Below are 15,903 nucleotides of genomic sequence, written 5' to 3'. Positions count from 1 at the left end.
GCAGCCTCTGAACCCGAGTCTGCTTCACATTAAGTAAGCATAATGTAGAATCCAGTATAGCCATGGGAAGTTGAGGCTATGCTCATCTCTGTCCAACTTCTCAGTTAATTACAGGTGGAAGGAGGCATCACACATGAAAAAGTGAAACGCCTTATCAAATGCAGCTGCAAGATGCGGCCTTGAGCCAGGACCTAATTTATTACTTGAGAAATCTTTCATGGGAACCAAGCACGAAGGGAGGAGAGTTGTTTAGGGGTGTATGTTTGCTCGCAGCATCAACCCAAAACAGCAGAGCTGAAACATCCTGGTTTGATGTATTGATTATTTATGGGTCAAATACAGTTGCTTATTAATGAGCTTAGAAATCATGCCCCTGTTTATATGCTGGCACACAAGCAAAGAAGCCTTGTTGGTGTCAACGTCTTTTAGAATTCTTCTTCCTCATCTGTGATGGTCTTTCTTTGCTGAACCTTTTCTACCTAGTTTGTTCGTGCTTCCAGAAAATCCTGTAACATGAAAACTCCAAACTGGCAACTGATGCTAGACAAAGAATTTGGTACTTTATCTGGTCCCCTGCCAGGGAACAGTCACGCTGTCTTGACTGCCTGCTAAATTTTCTGCCTGCACTTTCCATCAACTGGCCTACTGAAATGCTCTCTCCACTGGACTTGTCATCCACTCTGGACCTTTTGTCTGTTGAACTTTGTGTTATTAAAACCTGCTATGGAATATAATGTCCGTCTTCTCATAGTCAATGGATTATTGTTTGCCACGAACTGAGTACTTTTGCCTTTGATTGCCCAGAATGCCTTCTGGTCTGGACTATTAATAATTTTTAAGACTGTTCCTTTGCCTTGACACTCATACAGTAGAGATCTCCAATGCAGACTTTATTGTTGGACATGATTTCTGTGGTGTGTGTGTCTTCTGGACCAGGTTCTGCCAGGGGTCCTTTTCAGTAAAAGCCCCCCTGCTGCTTAGGACTTCTTTAGCCAAGTCTCCTCCCTCTGCGATGCTTGCAGCCCCAACCAGCCTCATCCTGTTCTGTATCCTGAACCTGAGTCAGTTAAATGCCCCCCATGTGTAGATACTCTGCATCTAGGAATGTCCCTATTTGGTCGGGAGGTTGCTGATCTAATTATTTCATGAATCCTGCACTTAGTTCAGCTTGGACCCCTGCCACGTAGCAATCCTATAAAAGGAACGACTCTGCCTGGCTGCATTTATTCTTGACCTTAAACCTCTTTCGGGAATGTCTTTATTTTTGCCAGGGGTTCTAGCTGTGATTCCTCTTGAATTGTAAACCACAGCCTGTTTTTTAATCTTGTATCGTGAACCTAGATCTCTAAGTGTCTTGAACACCTAATGTAGTTCTAAAAATTAAGTCTTTGAATAGGACTATGTACTTGCTTCTGGACTATTCTAAGCCCTGGACCCTGAGAGAGAGAGAGAGAGAGAGGTCCTTCCCCTCTGATAATGTTTTGTTAGCCTCTGCCTTCCCAGTCCAAGAGGCAGGATCATCCCTGTATTGAATGCTGTCCTGTTTGTGATATGAGGATTGTCAAGGAGACATATGTACATATTAAAGTTATATTGAGGAGGGAGTTTATTTTTATCATTTTTATTCTGTAAACTATATCTATACCATTTTTATGCCAATACAATATACACTATTACTTAAGTATTCTATTTTTAATACCATTACCAGGGAGAAAACCATTTCCTATAACCGGCATATCTGTTATTGTGGCTAGCCTTTTCAACACACTGATTGGGATATGACAACTTTAGGGCATCCATGTCATGGAGATTCTTGTTAAGCCAATTCATCACATATCTAGTTCCGCTACCATCTCATGTAGCGTAAACACCCAAACTGTGCTGCTGAGAACATATCATGGCAGGAAATAGGAGAGAGAGGAAAATTGATCTGAAAGCACCTACACAGTGATATGATCGTAATATACACAACACAACACACACACAACACCTACCATCATGTGAATTGGCCCTTTGTCTTACGATTCAAAGAGATGCAGCAGCAAATGATTGCTTAGTTTTCACCAACATTACTTTGCTATTTTTAAACATTGATACACGCTGAGCATCTTTAAGCTGAAAGTAGCTAATTTAGATAATCGGGCTTTACAAAATGCAGCAAGCATGACCAAGCAATACAAAACACGAGCAAAAGCTTACCTGTTACTCAGTGTGGTTGGCAGGGGATGTGCTGCATTCAGTGGCACAGCTGTGTGAGCGAGAGGAGAAGGGTTCTGCGATATTGTGGCCGGAGTCTGAATTACCCCGTTTAAAGCCCCAACAATTCCATTGATCGCCAGCTGGTTACCTGGCAGAGCTCCAATTATTCCACCCACTGCAGGAATGGTAGATGTTACAGTCTGCATTCCACTGGCAAGTGCCCCCACCGTCACACCATTGACCTGTTGAACTCCGGCAACTCCTGCGCCTTGCTGAGCTGGACTTTGCCCAGCGGGTGGGGGAGTGGAAAGAGCAGAGGAACTACTGGTGCTTTGTCCACTGGAGTTTATATCCTAATGAAAACACAAAGGCTCAGCTGTATCAAACTTCATACAACAGCAACATATAATTGAGATGCTACCTTTGCTTACCAGAAGTCTAAAACACACGGAAAAAGGCAACAAACAGTACCTGATTTAATACAGAAAGGGAGCTGTCAGGTAGAAAGCTGCTTGCCAGATGAGGGCTTTTGCTGCTGTTCAAAGAATCAGTGCTAGCAGCTAAAGTGGGGATTTAAAAAGAAAAAAAGAACATTAACTTCTGCATCTAAAAGGCACAAAACCTAATTCTATGTAGAACACTGACACAAAATTAAATTCATTTTATCTTAAATATATGCACTAATAATAGTGAAACCCTGGTCCATTTATGTTAATGATCTTTAATCTTGAATATTAATAACCACAAGTGACAGAAGTACTTATGAAGAACACTGCTGTTCTGTAAGGTAAATACTACATTTGAACTGCACTTTCACAAACATTTTAGGGAACCTCTCACACTACTGATGTTATCTGTGATTTTGTAGAACACAAGAACTTTGTAAAAGCTGAAAATTTAAGTCAAGTCATACCTTTTTATCTTCCTTAAAAGTTTCACAATTCCCTTTGAAGAGGTTATCATGAATTATTGATTTTCAATTCATATTGTAGAAGAAAGCAGTAAGAAACTTATTCCATTTATTTTCTTCGCATACAGGTAACAAGTAATGGTATTATAAGTAAGAGGCCAAAAGCCTGCTCTAAAGTTTGACAGAGCTCAACATAAAAGAGAAAACTACTCCTTTCCTTACCAGCCTGTGCTGAAAACGCATGCATTTGATGAGAAGGACTTGGATTGGATGTTATTGTTGGGAAAGGAACCGAAAGCTGTGCATTTAGTAACTGGAGGCGCTCCTTTTTAGCAGTCAGATTTTTAATCTGTTCTTCTAAGCGGCGGTTTTCGACTTGAAGCTGATGTAATGACTTCAGCATGCCTAAAACTAGACAAAAATTTTGATCAATTAATCTAAATCCCTATAAAATCCATTTGAAAGTGTTACTATGGTAAGAAATTACTGGATATATTGTCAAGCTTTCGCATACCTACGCAATTCTAATTAATGATGAGCGAATAAGTTATTGGAGAGTATTTCTCTACTTTTTAAGTGATGTCCTTATCAGATACAGAGCCAAGGTGAAAAATGATCTAAATTCCCTTTGAAGTTTGATTACAGGAACTAATTGACAAACATACACATCTGTTTATTTACATCTCTGCAGTTTGAAAGCTCTTCTCTAAAATTACTGAATGGCCTGCAGGTATGTCCTGCCCCTATAGAAAGGGCTGTATGCATGCCCCTGTACCAAAATATTCAGGAGGTCTCCAAAGGCTATAAAGTTCTCAATCTCTCACACACATATTTAGAGCCCAAGGCCTCAAACCTGGACCTGGCTTAAGGCACAAAAAGCCCCTGTCACACATGCAATCATTTGTCCTACCAAAGCCTGTGAACAAATTGTAGTGCATGTGCTTTCAGTTATATGCACTTTTGAAACAGGGAGATTAAAAAAGTGGCGGGGGGGCGGCAAGGGGGGAGATTCCTTCAGAAGCATCTATTATCTAATAGTTGTTTGAGAAAAGGCTACTTGACTTGGGTTATAAAGTTTAATATGCCATTATGCTCTCCAAACGGTTTTGTGTTGTTGTTTCTAATTGTCGGAGGGGGGAAACTATTCTGTTGACTCCTTACCAGAGAACCCTGCAAATTTATGTAATCAATGAAAACTTTTACTCTGTTTTTATTGCTTTTAAATCAACAGACTCCAGCTGTTTTCAATGTCCCTCTAAAGAGCACCCAGCAGGGAGTATTAGGAGCCCTGCAGTCCTTGCCCTCTTCCTGTGGATAAAGCTCATCCATAGCCAAAGACCATCCAATTCTCAAATTTGGATTTTGGATTAATTTTGGGACTTGCATCAGGCAACATGCAAGACAGTTTGCCCATTATAGCAAAAGAAAAGCCACTTTTAAAGTTCTAAATTGTATTTGTTTAATGTGACCTCTGGGCCTAAGACAGACACAAGTATACCGGTACAGGCACATCTGGTCATTTCCCAAGGATTTAGCTTTTTATCCCTCCTCTTCAAGAACATACAAAGGAACTCTCAGTGTGCCCAAATGAGATGCAATAAGACTTAGCTAAACCTGTCCTCCAGCTATCATGTTTAAAGGATTATCCCTGCATGAATTTCCTCACAATTAGCATTTTTGTCAGGGTACCATTCATAAAAAAAACAAAAACACACACAACCTAGATGGCACTTCACTCACTAACAACAACCAGAAGAGGATGCTCACGGAATTTTTGAAAAATGACAATAATATTTTTAAACAATTCAAATCTTTAGAACATAAATATATTAAAGCCAAAATGATAGCTTCAATAAAAATCATATCATCACTTTCACTATATCTTTTCAAAATAAATTTATACCCCAGATCACAAATTTATACCCCCTATCACAGATCACCCCTCAATCCCCAGAAGATTGTGGAGCAAAATTCAAGTCAGTACCCTACATTCCAGGCAAGTGTTTTTCCATAAAAAGAGAGGAACAGATAGTCAGAACCAGATTAACACAATAATTGCTTCAGGAATGATCGTTACCTTTCAAACATAAAAAATTATACACATCATAAAATATCCCTCTAATGGATATTCAATTACATAATAAACAGGGCCATCACCACACATGGTTACCAAAGTCCAGCACTCAAAAGATCAGGCACGGGCAGGATGAAGTACTTACTGTCACTGGGGGTGCCCTGTTCTAGCAAGAACTGCTGCCCTTCACTCCACTGCCTCTCCAGAAGTTGTTCTATAGTAGCTGGTACAGGAGGCAAATGTTCCACAGTGCTATTCCCTGACTGATCATAACGGATCTGTAAACTACTTACAGGAGACCTGTAGAAAAATTATAAATTACACTTAAAAGAACAGGGAGGCAGAGAGAGAAATATGCATAAAAGACCCATCAGTTTTCTTAGCTACCTTTAACTCCTCGCAACCAACATTTTTTTTAAAAAAAGCTTCATTTACTCACATAAACTAATTTAACATTGTACTCACAACAGCAGCATTTCAAATTATAGAACTGTTTTACTGATAAGAGCTCCGGAGAAGATGTTTTGATAAAAAAAAAAAAAAATGTAACTTAATACTTTTGCCAGACAAAAGAATGACTTTCCTATGTAAATTTCACTACATAACTGATTTCCATTAATATTCTTACAGGAGATTAAGAAGAATATACTGTGCAGTCCAATCAAATATCCACAGAATTTGGCCCAAAGAACAAACAAAGACTCAAAACATATCACTGTGACCTCTGTTTAAAGGGAAGACTTCTGTATGACTTGGTATAGGATCTTTGAATAGCTATACACTATACAAAACCCCTTTTGAAGTACAACAGCAATCAATATGACATGCAAGAAAGTATTAAAGACATATGTAGACAGTGCAGCTAATTTAAGTCATAAGACAGGAAATCCTGATCAGCACTTAATGTGACAGATACTTTAACAATTTGAAAACTTTTATTTCCTTTTTTTTAAAACACACACACACTAAAGAGCATATTACAATTACTTTGAAGACCGTGACCTTACTGAGCCTTTTGAAAGCCAAGCATTTTTTGTGTTGGCCGAGACACATCATTACAGCAGCATCCTATCAATATTACATCACTGCGTTTATGCTCTGGCATGTTTAAACTCATCTTTAAATACATTGAGTGGATTTCCACAGCATCGTCTTTAATATGAATGGCTACCTAAAACGCTGGTGAACTCAAATACCTCCTGCCTGCTTCATTACAAGAATATTGTGATTTCCTTCTGATGTTCACAATTGTCAAGATAAAGAACTAAAACACAGAATCTTAAATGCTGCAGCACAATACATTCATCCCCAACCTTATTCACAGTAGAGGGCACATACAAAATGCCCAAATTTAATGTGGACGGAGTTGAACCAGTCTCTTACTGAACTGAATGGGTTTTGGATTCAGATCTTCCTATAGCCCATGATGAAAATTACTAAACAAGTACTAAATCAGGAACTCAATATTGAGCAAATTACTTAACATAGCTAATGACTCTCCCTCTAAATTTTTCTTTAACAAACTGACTTCCAATTCAAGTTTAGTTACAGTACAATCCTATCCATATCTACTCACAAGTAAGTCCCACTGAGTTCAGCAGGACTTACTTCCAGGTAAACAGGTACAAGATTGCAGACTAAGTCTAGTTTAAGGCACCAAGAAATTAAGGCTGCAATCCTATACCCTGGACCTTAATAGGTCTTACTTCTGAATAGACATAGAACTGCACTGTGATAGACTTAGTTGGTAAAACAGAGTTATATAAAAACTATGTTATATATTAAAGATAGATGCCAAAGACTCTGAAGAGTTAAATGCTGTTCTTAAAGAACAAAAACAAGTTACTGGGATATACAATGGAATACAGAAACCCAGTTTTCACAAGTAAACATGTTGGGGAAAACCTTAGCCATTAATACACAATTTTAGATTCTTTAAGTGGCTACCACTCAGGAAACAGATCTTGGAGATCTATAAACATCAGTTCAATGAGCTGTAGCAATTGCAGAAAAACAGGATGCTTGGAAATATTTGCAGAGAGAAAATACATAGAATTACACAATTCTCCCTTATGAGTTCCCATGTTATATACTTTCAAGGCATTGATAAATTAAAAATGATATTTTATAATAAGAAAATATTTATAGAATAGTTAACAGAATTACTGGAATACTGAAAAACTTCCATTCAACATTAAATTCAATTCAGAATTATCCAGCTAAATAAACATTCCAGAGGACATAATAAGGAAAGTGAATATATGAAACTATTGTATAGTCTTCACTTAAAAGAATTCTCATAACACCAAATGAACAGTTCCTCCATACGAAGCAAGGTGAGCTTACAACTTCTATCATCAGAGAAGTAAGCCAATACACTATATCGGACTAAACACGGTATTAAACAAATTAACATGAGGCATCCATCAGTGGTTATTAGCCAATGCCACTAGTGCACTTACCCACATATTCTCAAAAGGTGCAGCGTCCCTCAAGTATACTGCTGCACAACCCGCATTCACTAATTTGGATGCATTGTGGGAGCCTCACATGGGCTCCAGAGAGATTATACAGGCAGAGATGCTTAGTAGATTGCACTAAATCTAAGCCCTTTGAACGTCAAGATGGGGAGGGGGGGACAGAGCGCAGATCACCCCATACCTGCTTATTTCTTGAATAATTCCTCTGATGCATTCAGTCTTAACCATTGCTGGAGACAGGGTGCTAGGTTCACCAAAGGTCACTGGCTGGATCTAATCTGCCAGCTTTTATATTAAAAATAGTTGAATATGATTTAGAAGATACAAAGAGGCCCCTTTGTATTGTTCTATACACACCATCACAGAAAGATGTGTTTTCGTCTTATATAAATTTTTTCATAACATTTTAGTATGTTATGAAATCAAACAAAACCTGGAGAATATTATGTAATATTTAAGATGCAAAAATAGAATGCAGTATATTTACATGGATTCTATGACTACAAGAATGTGCATCTCCTAAGCTGTTTCATATACAGAAAATATTTTATTGGCAAATTTATGTGAATAATGTCAACACTTACGTTTATGTACAATCTTATGCCACACCAATCCATTCCTAATACTTTATAAAATACAGTAATTGAGCTTTGGTCCATAACCCAAAAATAAAATAAAAATAAATAGGCACACTAAAATCCAAGTGTAATCAAAGGGACTTGAGGAAATAGAATAAATGTTGCCTTGGTTGTCACTTGATATTCCTCATTCCTCTACTGAAAAGCTCCGAAAAAGGGGGGAAACCTCTAATAAAGAAAATACTTGAAGAAAAATGTGATTTGATAGTTCACACAAAAGGCTGAGAGTTCTACAACATTAAGAATAAGCAAACACATTACAGCCTCAGTTTCATTTAATTTTAAATAAACTAATACAGACTGGAATCTTACAAACACTTCCAGTAGTGATAAAACTGTGTAGGGAAATAGATCTATATATCTAGAAGGCTCAATTTGGAGTCAGTCACAGTCTGCTTCATAAGGCTTTCGAGGATTTGTCCTTAAGACAACACTGGCCTGGTTTACAGAGGTGAATATATTTTTCAGTCAGTCTTTGGGATTTGCAGGCTCTTGAAAACCAGGCCACAGATCACTAACATTCACTTTACAGTTCATTTACTCTTGTACATGACACAGCACTTCTGATTAGATATGGGACATTGACATGCCTCCGCTAACAATGTTTTTTTATTTATTACTAACTTATTAAATAACTGCATAGATTGCAGTAACAGCATGTAGTGCTATTGTACCATAAAATGAAAAGCTTTAGAATGCCATCCAATAATTATGAAGAAATCTTTCACTGAAGCCAGTACCCAAGCAGTGCAGCACCATCTTTACATGACACTAATTAACAAATATTATTTCTTTAAAACAAAGACACTAGCAGAAAGCAGACGGGTGATCAATTCTAATCACTTTATATTTTCTAGAATGTTCATTTCACAGCTCAAGAGAAGCACTCACTTTTTCCTGCACCGTTAACTAGCTTTCCCCCCACTCAAAACATAATGTTTACATTTAGGATTTTTCAAAAATATGGAGGATGCTTGATAACTGCTGATGCATGCGATTCTATATACAAATGATATGAAACTATGAAATATAGTTGAGCCAAGACTATGATTTTTTTAAAAAAAATGCAGAGTTCCCTGCAGACATTTTCATACCCAAGTTAAAGGTATTCATTATTTTATTATATAATCCAATTTAATTATGTTAATAGCAGAACATTTTTCTTATTCCTTCTGGACTCATGTTCTTTTCTGCAAAATTTCTTTTCAACTTAAATGTAAGCATGACCAATAAAAAGTTTCCACACCTTAAAAGTATTTCTTTGCCTTAACTCTTTAGAGTAAATATTGCTTACCGTGGTGAAAGACTTCCTCGGGGCGAACCTCCTCTGCCAACAAGGCTCCGGCTATTGTCTCCAAGATCTTGATCTGTAGAGTAAATATTTCACAGCCAAGAGTGACTCTTTCCGAGATAAGATTTTAAGATGTTGCAGATATGGAGATAATTTTAAAAACATAATCCAGTATCTGGGAGTTAGTGTGAATGCTAGGAGGAGGCTACTACTTTGAAATTGCCAACTGCAATGGCTAAGGCGTTGTCCGTACACATTTCTCTGGGTGTTAGCAGGCCATGGATTAGCCTCACTCCTTTCATTGCTTTCAGTTTTACAGCACAGAAGCATGGTTTGCATTTCCAGTACCCTCCCCTCAGCCACTTTTAATTTCTGCAGCGAAAGTAATGAATCACAGCTGTGGACAGCTAATCTGTATGCTTATCACAGCAAATCCCCAGGCTTTGTGTTTTTTTTAACACTTTGCATCCCAGGAAAACCCATATACTGCACTGTGTATTCATATCTATCAGTAACTTACCCCTGCCCCCCAAAAAGTTTTACTAACAAATGTTAAAGCATGCATTTTAAAAATGCCTACTATATCTAAGAAGAGACACCAAGAGATATTTAAAATGACTCAAATACACAGAAGCGCTTTGCTTGGTAGGACTCAAAAGGGTTATTTTTCCCTATGGCCTCTCAATAAAATAACCCTATCTGCCCCCTTCAAGGTTGCCCTCCCCCTATTCTGCAGCAAATGACCTCTGGCCTCTTAGAGGCCAAGACATGACTGATCCATTCTTGGTAAACTGCTAAACTCATTCCCTTCCCCCAGATAGGCATGACTATTACGACATGTCAACAAATCCTTAAGGATGGAATGAAACAAAGCAAATCCAGGAGCTCATTAAAATGTGTGTTGTTGTTCTTTCAAAAAAGAAAAAGAAAGAGCCAATGCTATAAAAACATCATCAGGCAAATATTCACACGATTACGAAATATTGTGTGACTTTGTGAAACATAATCTTGGCCATACAAACTTGTATATCATGCAATTTCATGAATTATGCAAATAAAGGTTTAAACTATTCACAACAAAACCCAGTGCTGCGCTACTCTCATTGCAGAGGACTAAGGGGACTGAATGCATCAATCACAAAAGTCACAGGAGACATTGTTGCATTCCTGCCTGCTCATGGCTCTGCTTAAACATTTACATTTCAGACAGTAGAAAGATACTGCAGAAGTCACTGTTGTGCAAAACAGCATTCACTTCCAAAATCAGCAAGCCGCTGAACACACAACTAAATTAAAAAACAAGCAGGTAGTAAAATTCAAAAAAATCTTAATCGCTCCAAAGAGATGCTTTAAAGAACTCTAACTTGCCTGGTTGACTGTTTTCAGACTGAGCTGAATGTGCTGCCATTGTTGAGGTGGGGTTCAGCCTAATGCCATACACATGAGATGGAGGCAGGCCAAGGGAAGCTGCAGGTAGGGTGCTTGCCTGCACAAAAGTAGAGTTAGAATCTTTTTAATTAAAAACGTGCAGGGGGAAAACATAGAAAGGCATAATCTTAAAGCATTAAATATTTTTAAAGCAACTCAGTATGGGCAAGCCAAGAAAGCTGATCAAGCACACTCTTCAGATCAAACTTAGGACTAAAGAAATAGATCTGCAAAACTTTCAGAACTGTGCCTCTTTTGCAACTTGCTGATACATGCATTCCAACGTTCAGTTAAGCTTTACCAGAAATGGCAGGAATTACAATTTCAAAGTAACTGGTACACACACACAGTATGCTGGGTACACAAAGAATTGCTTACATTTCCAAATCACACTGCCAATACCAAGACTTAGCTGTACAGTGACCATGTGGTTATACTAATTATTTAATCTGATTAAACCATTTACAAAATAAGGGCAGGTAGACAACAGATGTCTCACAAATGCTTGGGTTCCTTACATCGCAAGAAGGCAGGGGGGGTCAAAAGGTCCAACTTCCAGCTTTATAGTTTAACCACACAGAGTCATATTTCCTTTCGTGTGTTCTGTCATTAGTAAAACCTGCACACTATTTGGTTACTTCCTATTTCGATACATGAGGAAACCAAACTTTTGTTTGTATTTTATTTTATAGAAAGCAAAACAGCCATTACAAGTATGTTTTCTATACAATAAAGGGCTCAGCGAATCACAGCTCTGCCCTGACCTCCTTATAAGGAATGCATTTTTGGCAGTTGGCCAGCTTGACTTACTGAAGAGCTCATCCAAAGTTTGTATTCATTCATTCATGTTTCTAACCACAATTCTGAAGGTCTCTGCTGGGCCTCGTGCCAAACAAGCGAAAATGAACCCTTGAAGAGATAAAACTGAGGAGGCTGGCAGAACTTTTGCTTAATCCATTGTAATAAAAATAGTTTCTACCCTTGACTATGTTACATTTGACTAACATATTGCCTTTAAACACTTAATTTGGAAGCTCAATGCAACAGATGTACTGCTACTACTTTTCCAGACAGTTACCTCTAAGAATAATATATTACAGATTTCAGTCTCATGACCTTGGCACACAGAAAATTGGATACACATCTGAAATTATAAACACTTTAAATTTGAACTTGCCAAAGAGCATGCAAACACTCTTTAGAATAAGTTACCTTCAAAGTACAATCCAACCCAACGAAAGCAAATTATTATTATTATTATTATTATTATTATTATTATTATTATTATTATTATTTTCATAAACAATCGTAAGAACACTTACTATGGAGTACGCCCTACTGAACATAGACTTACTTACGAGCAAATACACGCCACTGAGTTCAATAGAAGGAGTTAATTCTGTGCTTAACATGCCACTAAAAACAGCAAAATTTTAAAATGCTTAAAATTCAGCTGGGTTGTCCTCTAAATACGTGTAAGTGCACTCAATGGAAACATATTATTTCAATGCAAATATTCAAAGTATAACCTGTATTTCAAGAAAAAAAATTACTCTGCCATTAGGCTTTGGCCTTTAGCCAACACGTTAAGCTTCTACAAATGTATACATTTATCAACTATTTCAAGTGATAGTTTCTAACTCTTGCTTATAAACCATTAGGAGATTACGTCCAATAGCCACTCTACAGGGATTTTTTATTACAACATGTGAACAAAGCACTGATCAAAAATATACAAGCTCAGAAAATTAGGTGAAACAATATATTGTTTCGAATCCTATTTCAATAGAATACTTTTTACAGGGACACATCAGCTAAAAAGTAAAGCCAGCTAGCCAAAAAAAGAGAAAAAAGACCACACACAAAACAAAATGAACACATAATTAGTATAAAACACCAAGGAAAGCAGGGAAGGGGAAATGACATAATACACATAAGAAATACTGATGTTTTCATTACTGATTTGTGACATGCCAATAACCAAATCCGAAAAGCAGGTCTTCCTGTCACTCTGTAAGAGACCCATAAGAGCGGGATCCTTTGATCATTTACCATGTTAAAGGGGGGGGGGAGAGAGAGAGAGAGAGAGAGGGAGAAAGTCCCTTCAGAACTTCACTCTGAATACTTGAATATCTGAAGCTCCATCCCATGGGGACAGGGATGTTGCAGGTAGGGCCTGCATGTATGGCCCCACCGACCTCTTCACATATTCATTTTGAAAAGGGCTAGTATTCATTGACAACAATGTCCTGGCCAGTATGCTTAGTACTATAGCCCCCCTGAATGTGTGAAATGGCTCTGCTAAAAAGCACCAAAGTAATAGGAGGCAATAAGGAAGTTCTCTCTATGGTATCTCTTAGTCATGCACATAAGTTGTCACTTGACGTTGTAGTCATCAAGCAGTGAATATGCGTATACAGTAATGATTGGGTAGAGTTATGGATTATAAGAGCAGTTTTGAATTCATTTGTATAAACGTATGAACAAACTACACTGTTTGGAAGAAAATCAGAGATGTATGAAATAAAAGGTTTGACTTCAGCCTTAATACTTTATTTACTGTCTTCTTGATTATTTTCCCAAAAGGCAAAACAGTTAAAATGGGATTAAAAGCCAGATACGACACTGGATCTCTTGAGTATTTGCAGAATTATTCTTCTGGTCTAATAAATCTAAGGGGGGAAATCAAGTCTTTATAGTACCCCTCCAAGCACAAGAAAAGCACCAAGTCTATTTTCCTATACAGTAGCAGTCACTGGTATAAGCAGAATTTTAATAACCTATTGGTGTTCTCAATGAACTTTTTTGTTGCAAGCACTTTCATACCTCTTTTAAAACAGAATCACAGGCAAACAGTTATGTTTTGATAAGCCCAGTTGAATTTGGGGATATTTCCTCCTCATTATTATTATTATTATTATTATTATTATTATTATTATTATTATTATTATTATTATTATTTATTTATATAGCACCATCAATGTACATGTACAATGTACATTCAATCGCAGCTTTTAAAGCTCAGCTAAAAACTTTTCTTTTTCCTAAAGCCTTTAAAACTTGATGTTGCTTGGACTTTATACTGTTAGTTCTACCCTACCCTGTGCCTGTTTACCCTACCCAGTGCTTGTTTGCATTCTCTTCCCCTCCTTATTGCTTTACTATGATTTTATTAGATTGTAAGCCTATGCGGCAGGGTCTTGCGATTTACTGTTTTACTCTGTACAGCACCATGTACATTGATGGTGCTATATAAATAAATAAATAAATAAATAAATAATAATAATAATAATAATAATAATTATAGTGCTGTACAGATTACACAGTAAATAGCAAGACCCTGCCGCATAGGCTTACAATCTAATAAAGTTGTAGTAAACAATAAGGAGGGAAAGAGAATGCAAACAGGCACAGGGAAGTGTAAACAGGCACCGGGTAGGGTGAAGCTGACAGTATAGGGTCAGAACAAACTCAATATTTAAAAGCTATAGGGAAAAGAAAAGTTTTTAGCTGAGATGACACATCACAAACTGCTTTTGAGATCCCATTCCACTTCCAAAAAGCAGTTTGCTATAAAACACAAAAATCTGCTGTTTAAGAAACAAAGTTAGATGTATTGTTCTTTGGATTCTAGCTGCTGATTCTATATGTGCAATGCTACATATATAGAACTAGATTAAGCCCTATTGAGTTAAATGGGCCTTACACCCAGATAAGTATATATGGAACTGCAGCCTTAGTTGCAAGTAGTAAATTTATATCAGTCTGTAAGCTGGTCTTGTCAAACCACTTAAAAATTACTGTTAACTTTCCAACTATATTACCTGTTCAATCAACTACTTATAAATTAATTTCTAATTTGAACAAAAACCAATTAGTTTGTACATCGAGAATACCTAAATAAATAAATAAATAAACAAGATTTATATAAACCTTCCCCATCCTGGCACTCTCCAGGTGTGTTATACTACAACTCTCATTATCCCTACCCAGCATGGTCAATTATCATGGGTGATGGGAGTTGTAGTCCAACACATCTAGGGGAAACCAGGTTGGGTAAGATGAATTATAAATATAATATAGATGTCTGTAATAAATACATTTTCAAAGCATCCAATTCCACATTCAGTTATAATGACCCACTGAAAGCAACACAATATGGACATATATAATGGGTGCAAGATTGAAAACAAAATAAGTTAGGTTATAGTTGTGAATAAGTCTTGCAGTGCAAACCTAAAGTGTTTACTCAGAAATAAGTCCTTTTATTTTCAATGCAGCTTACTCCCTTGTAAATGTGGTTAAGAACGAAGCCCTAATAATGGAAGAATATGTGCTTTGTTGATTGAAACAAAGCAGCAAATAGGCACAGATTGACTATTTAAAGCAAGTATTAACCAAACTCTGGCAAAAGTAATATTTCTCAGCTGAGGATCTATTGAGGAAAAACTGAAACAGCAAAGTAAGCTAAGTAATGTATATCAGGCTTCACATGATTTTAAACTATACTTAAGATGAAGAGACATTTCCCCCCACTCACACCTTCATGAGCACATAGGCAGCATGAACAGCCAATAGATGGAATGGCAGCCATGCAGCTCTTCCCTTCTGGTCAGTGCAGGTTACTCATGAACCAGAGCCCATTATGCTGCCTGCACACATGCAGGTTGAGAGGGGACAGGGCGTGTGAGTGTATGTGTGTCAACAGGATTCTATTGTAACTATGGGAGCCCTCTGCACGTGAGTACTGTACCAACAACTGACAGCAGACTAAGTGATGCACACAAAGGTTTTTTAAAATAGGTATTTCTACAACTAGCAAATGTTTTAGATGTTCTGTACATCACATCTCAAAAAAAATCTCTTTGAATTAAAAAAAGATG

At 37.2% G+C, this 15,903-nt stretch overlaps 1 protein-coding gene across 4 annotated transcripts in view; it reads right to left on the bottom strand.

Annotated features, from left to right (window-relative positions):
* The window catches only part of MLLT10 (MLLT10 histone lysine methyltransferase DOT1L cofactor), a 133,150-nt gene that overhangs the window by 11,661 nt on the left and 105,586 nt on the right, over window positions 1-15,903 (bottom strand). For all 4 annotated transcript variants that reach the window (XM_063127683.1, XM_063127677.1, XM_063127689.1 and 1 more), the window contains 6 exons: window positions 10,961-11,078; window positions 9,596-9,668; window positions 5,329-5,483; window positions 3,332-3,520; window positions 2,671-2,759; window positions 2,200-2,552 (listed from right to left, as the gene is read on the bottom strand). In XM_063127683.1, the coding sequence (XP_062983753.1) occupies window positions 2,200-2,552; window positions 2,671-2,759; window positions 3,332-3,520; window positions 5,329-5,483; window positions 9,596-9,668; window positions 10,961-11,078 (977 nt within the window). The remainder of the gene's footprint in view (window positions 1-2,199; window positions 2,553-2,670; window positions 2,760-3,331; window positions 3,521-5,328; window positions 5,484-9,595; window positions 9,669-10,960; window positions 11,079-15,903) is intronic.

The sequence above is a fragment of the Elgaria multicarinata genome, chromosome 1 (assembly GCF_023053635.1).
Source record: "Elgaria multicarinata webbii isolate HBS135686 ecotype San Diego chromosome 1, rElgMul1.1.pri, whole genome shotgun sequence".
Taxonomy (NCBI): domain Eukaryota; kingdom Metazoa; phylum Chordata; class Lepidosauria; order Squamata; family Anguidae; genus Elgaria; species Elgaria multicarinata.
The sequence above is the reverse complement of the archived record's forward strand: the minus strand, read 5'-3'. Positions and strand labels throughout refer to the sequence as shown.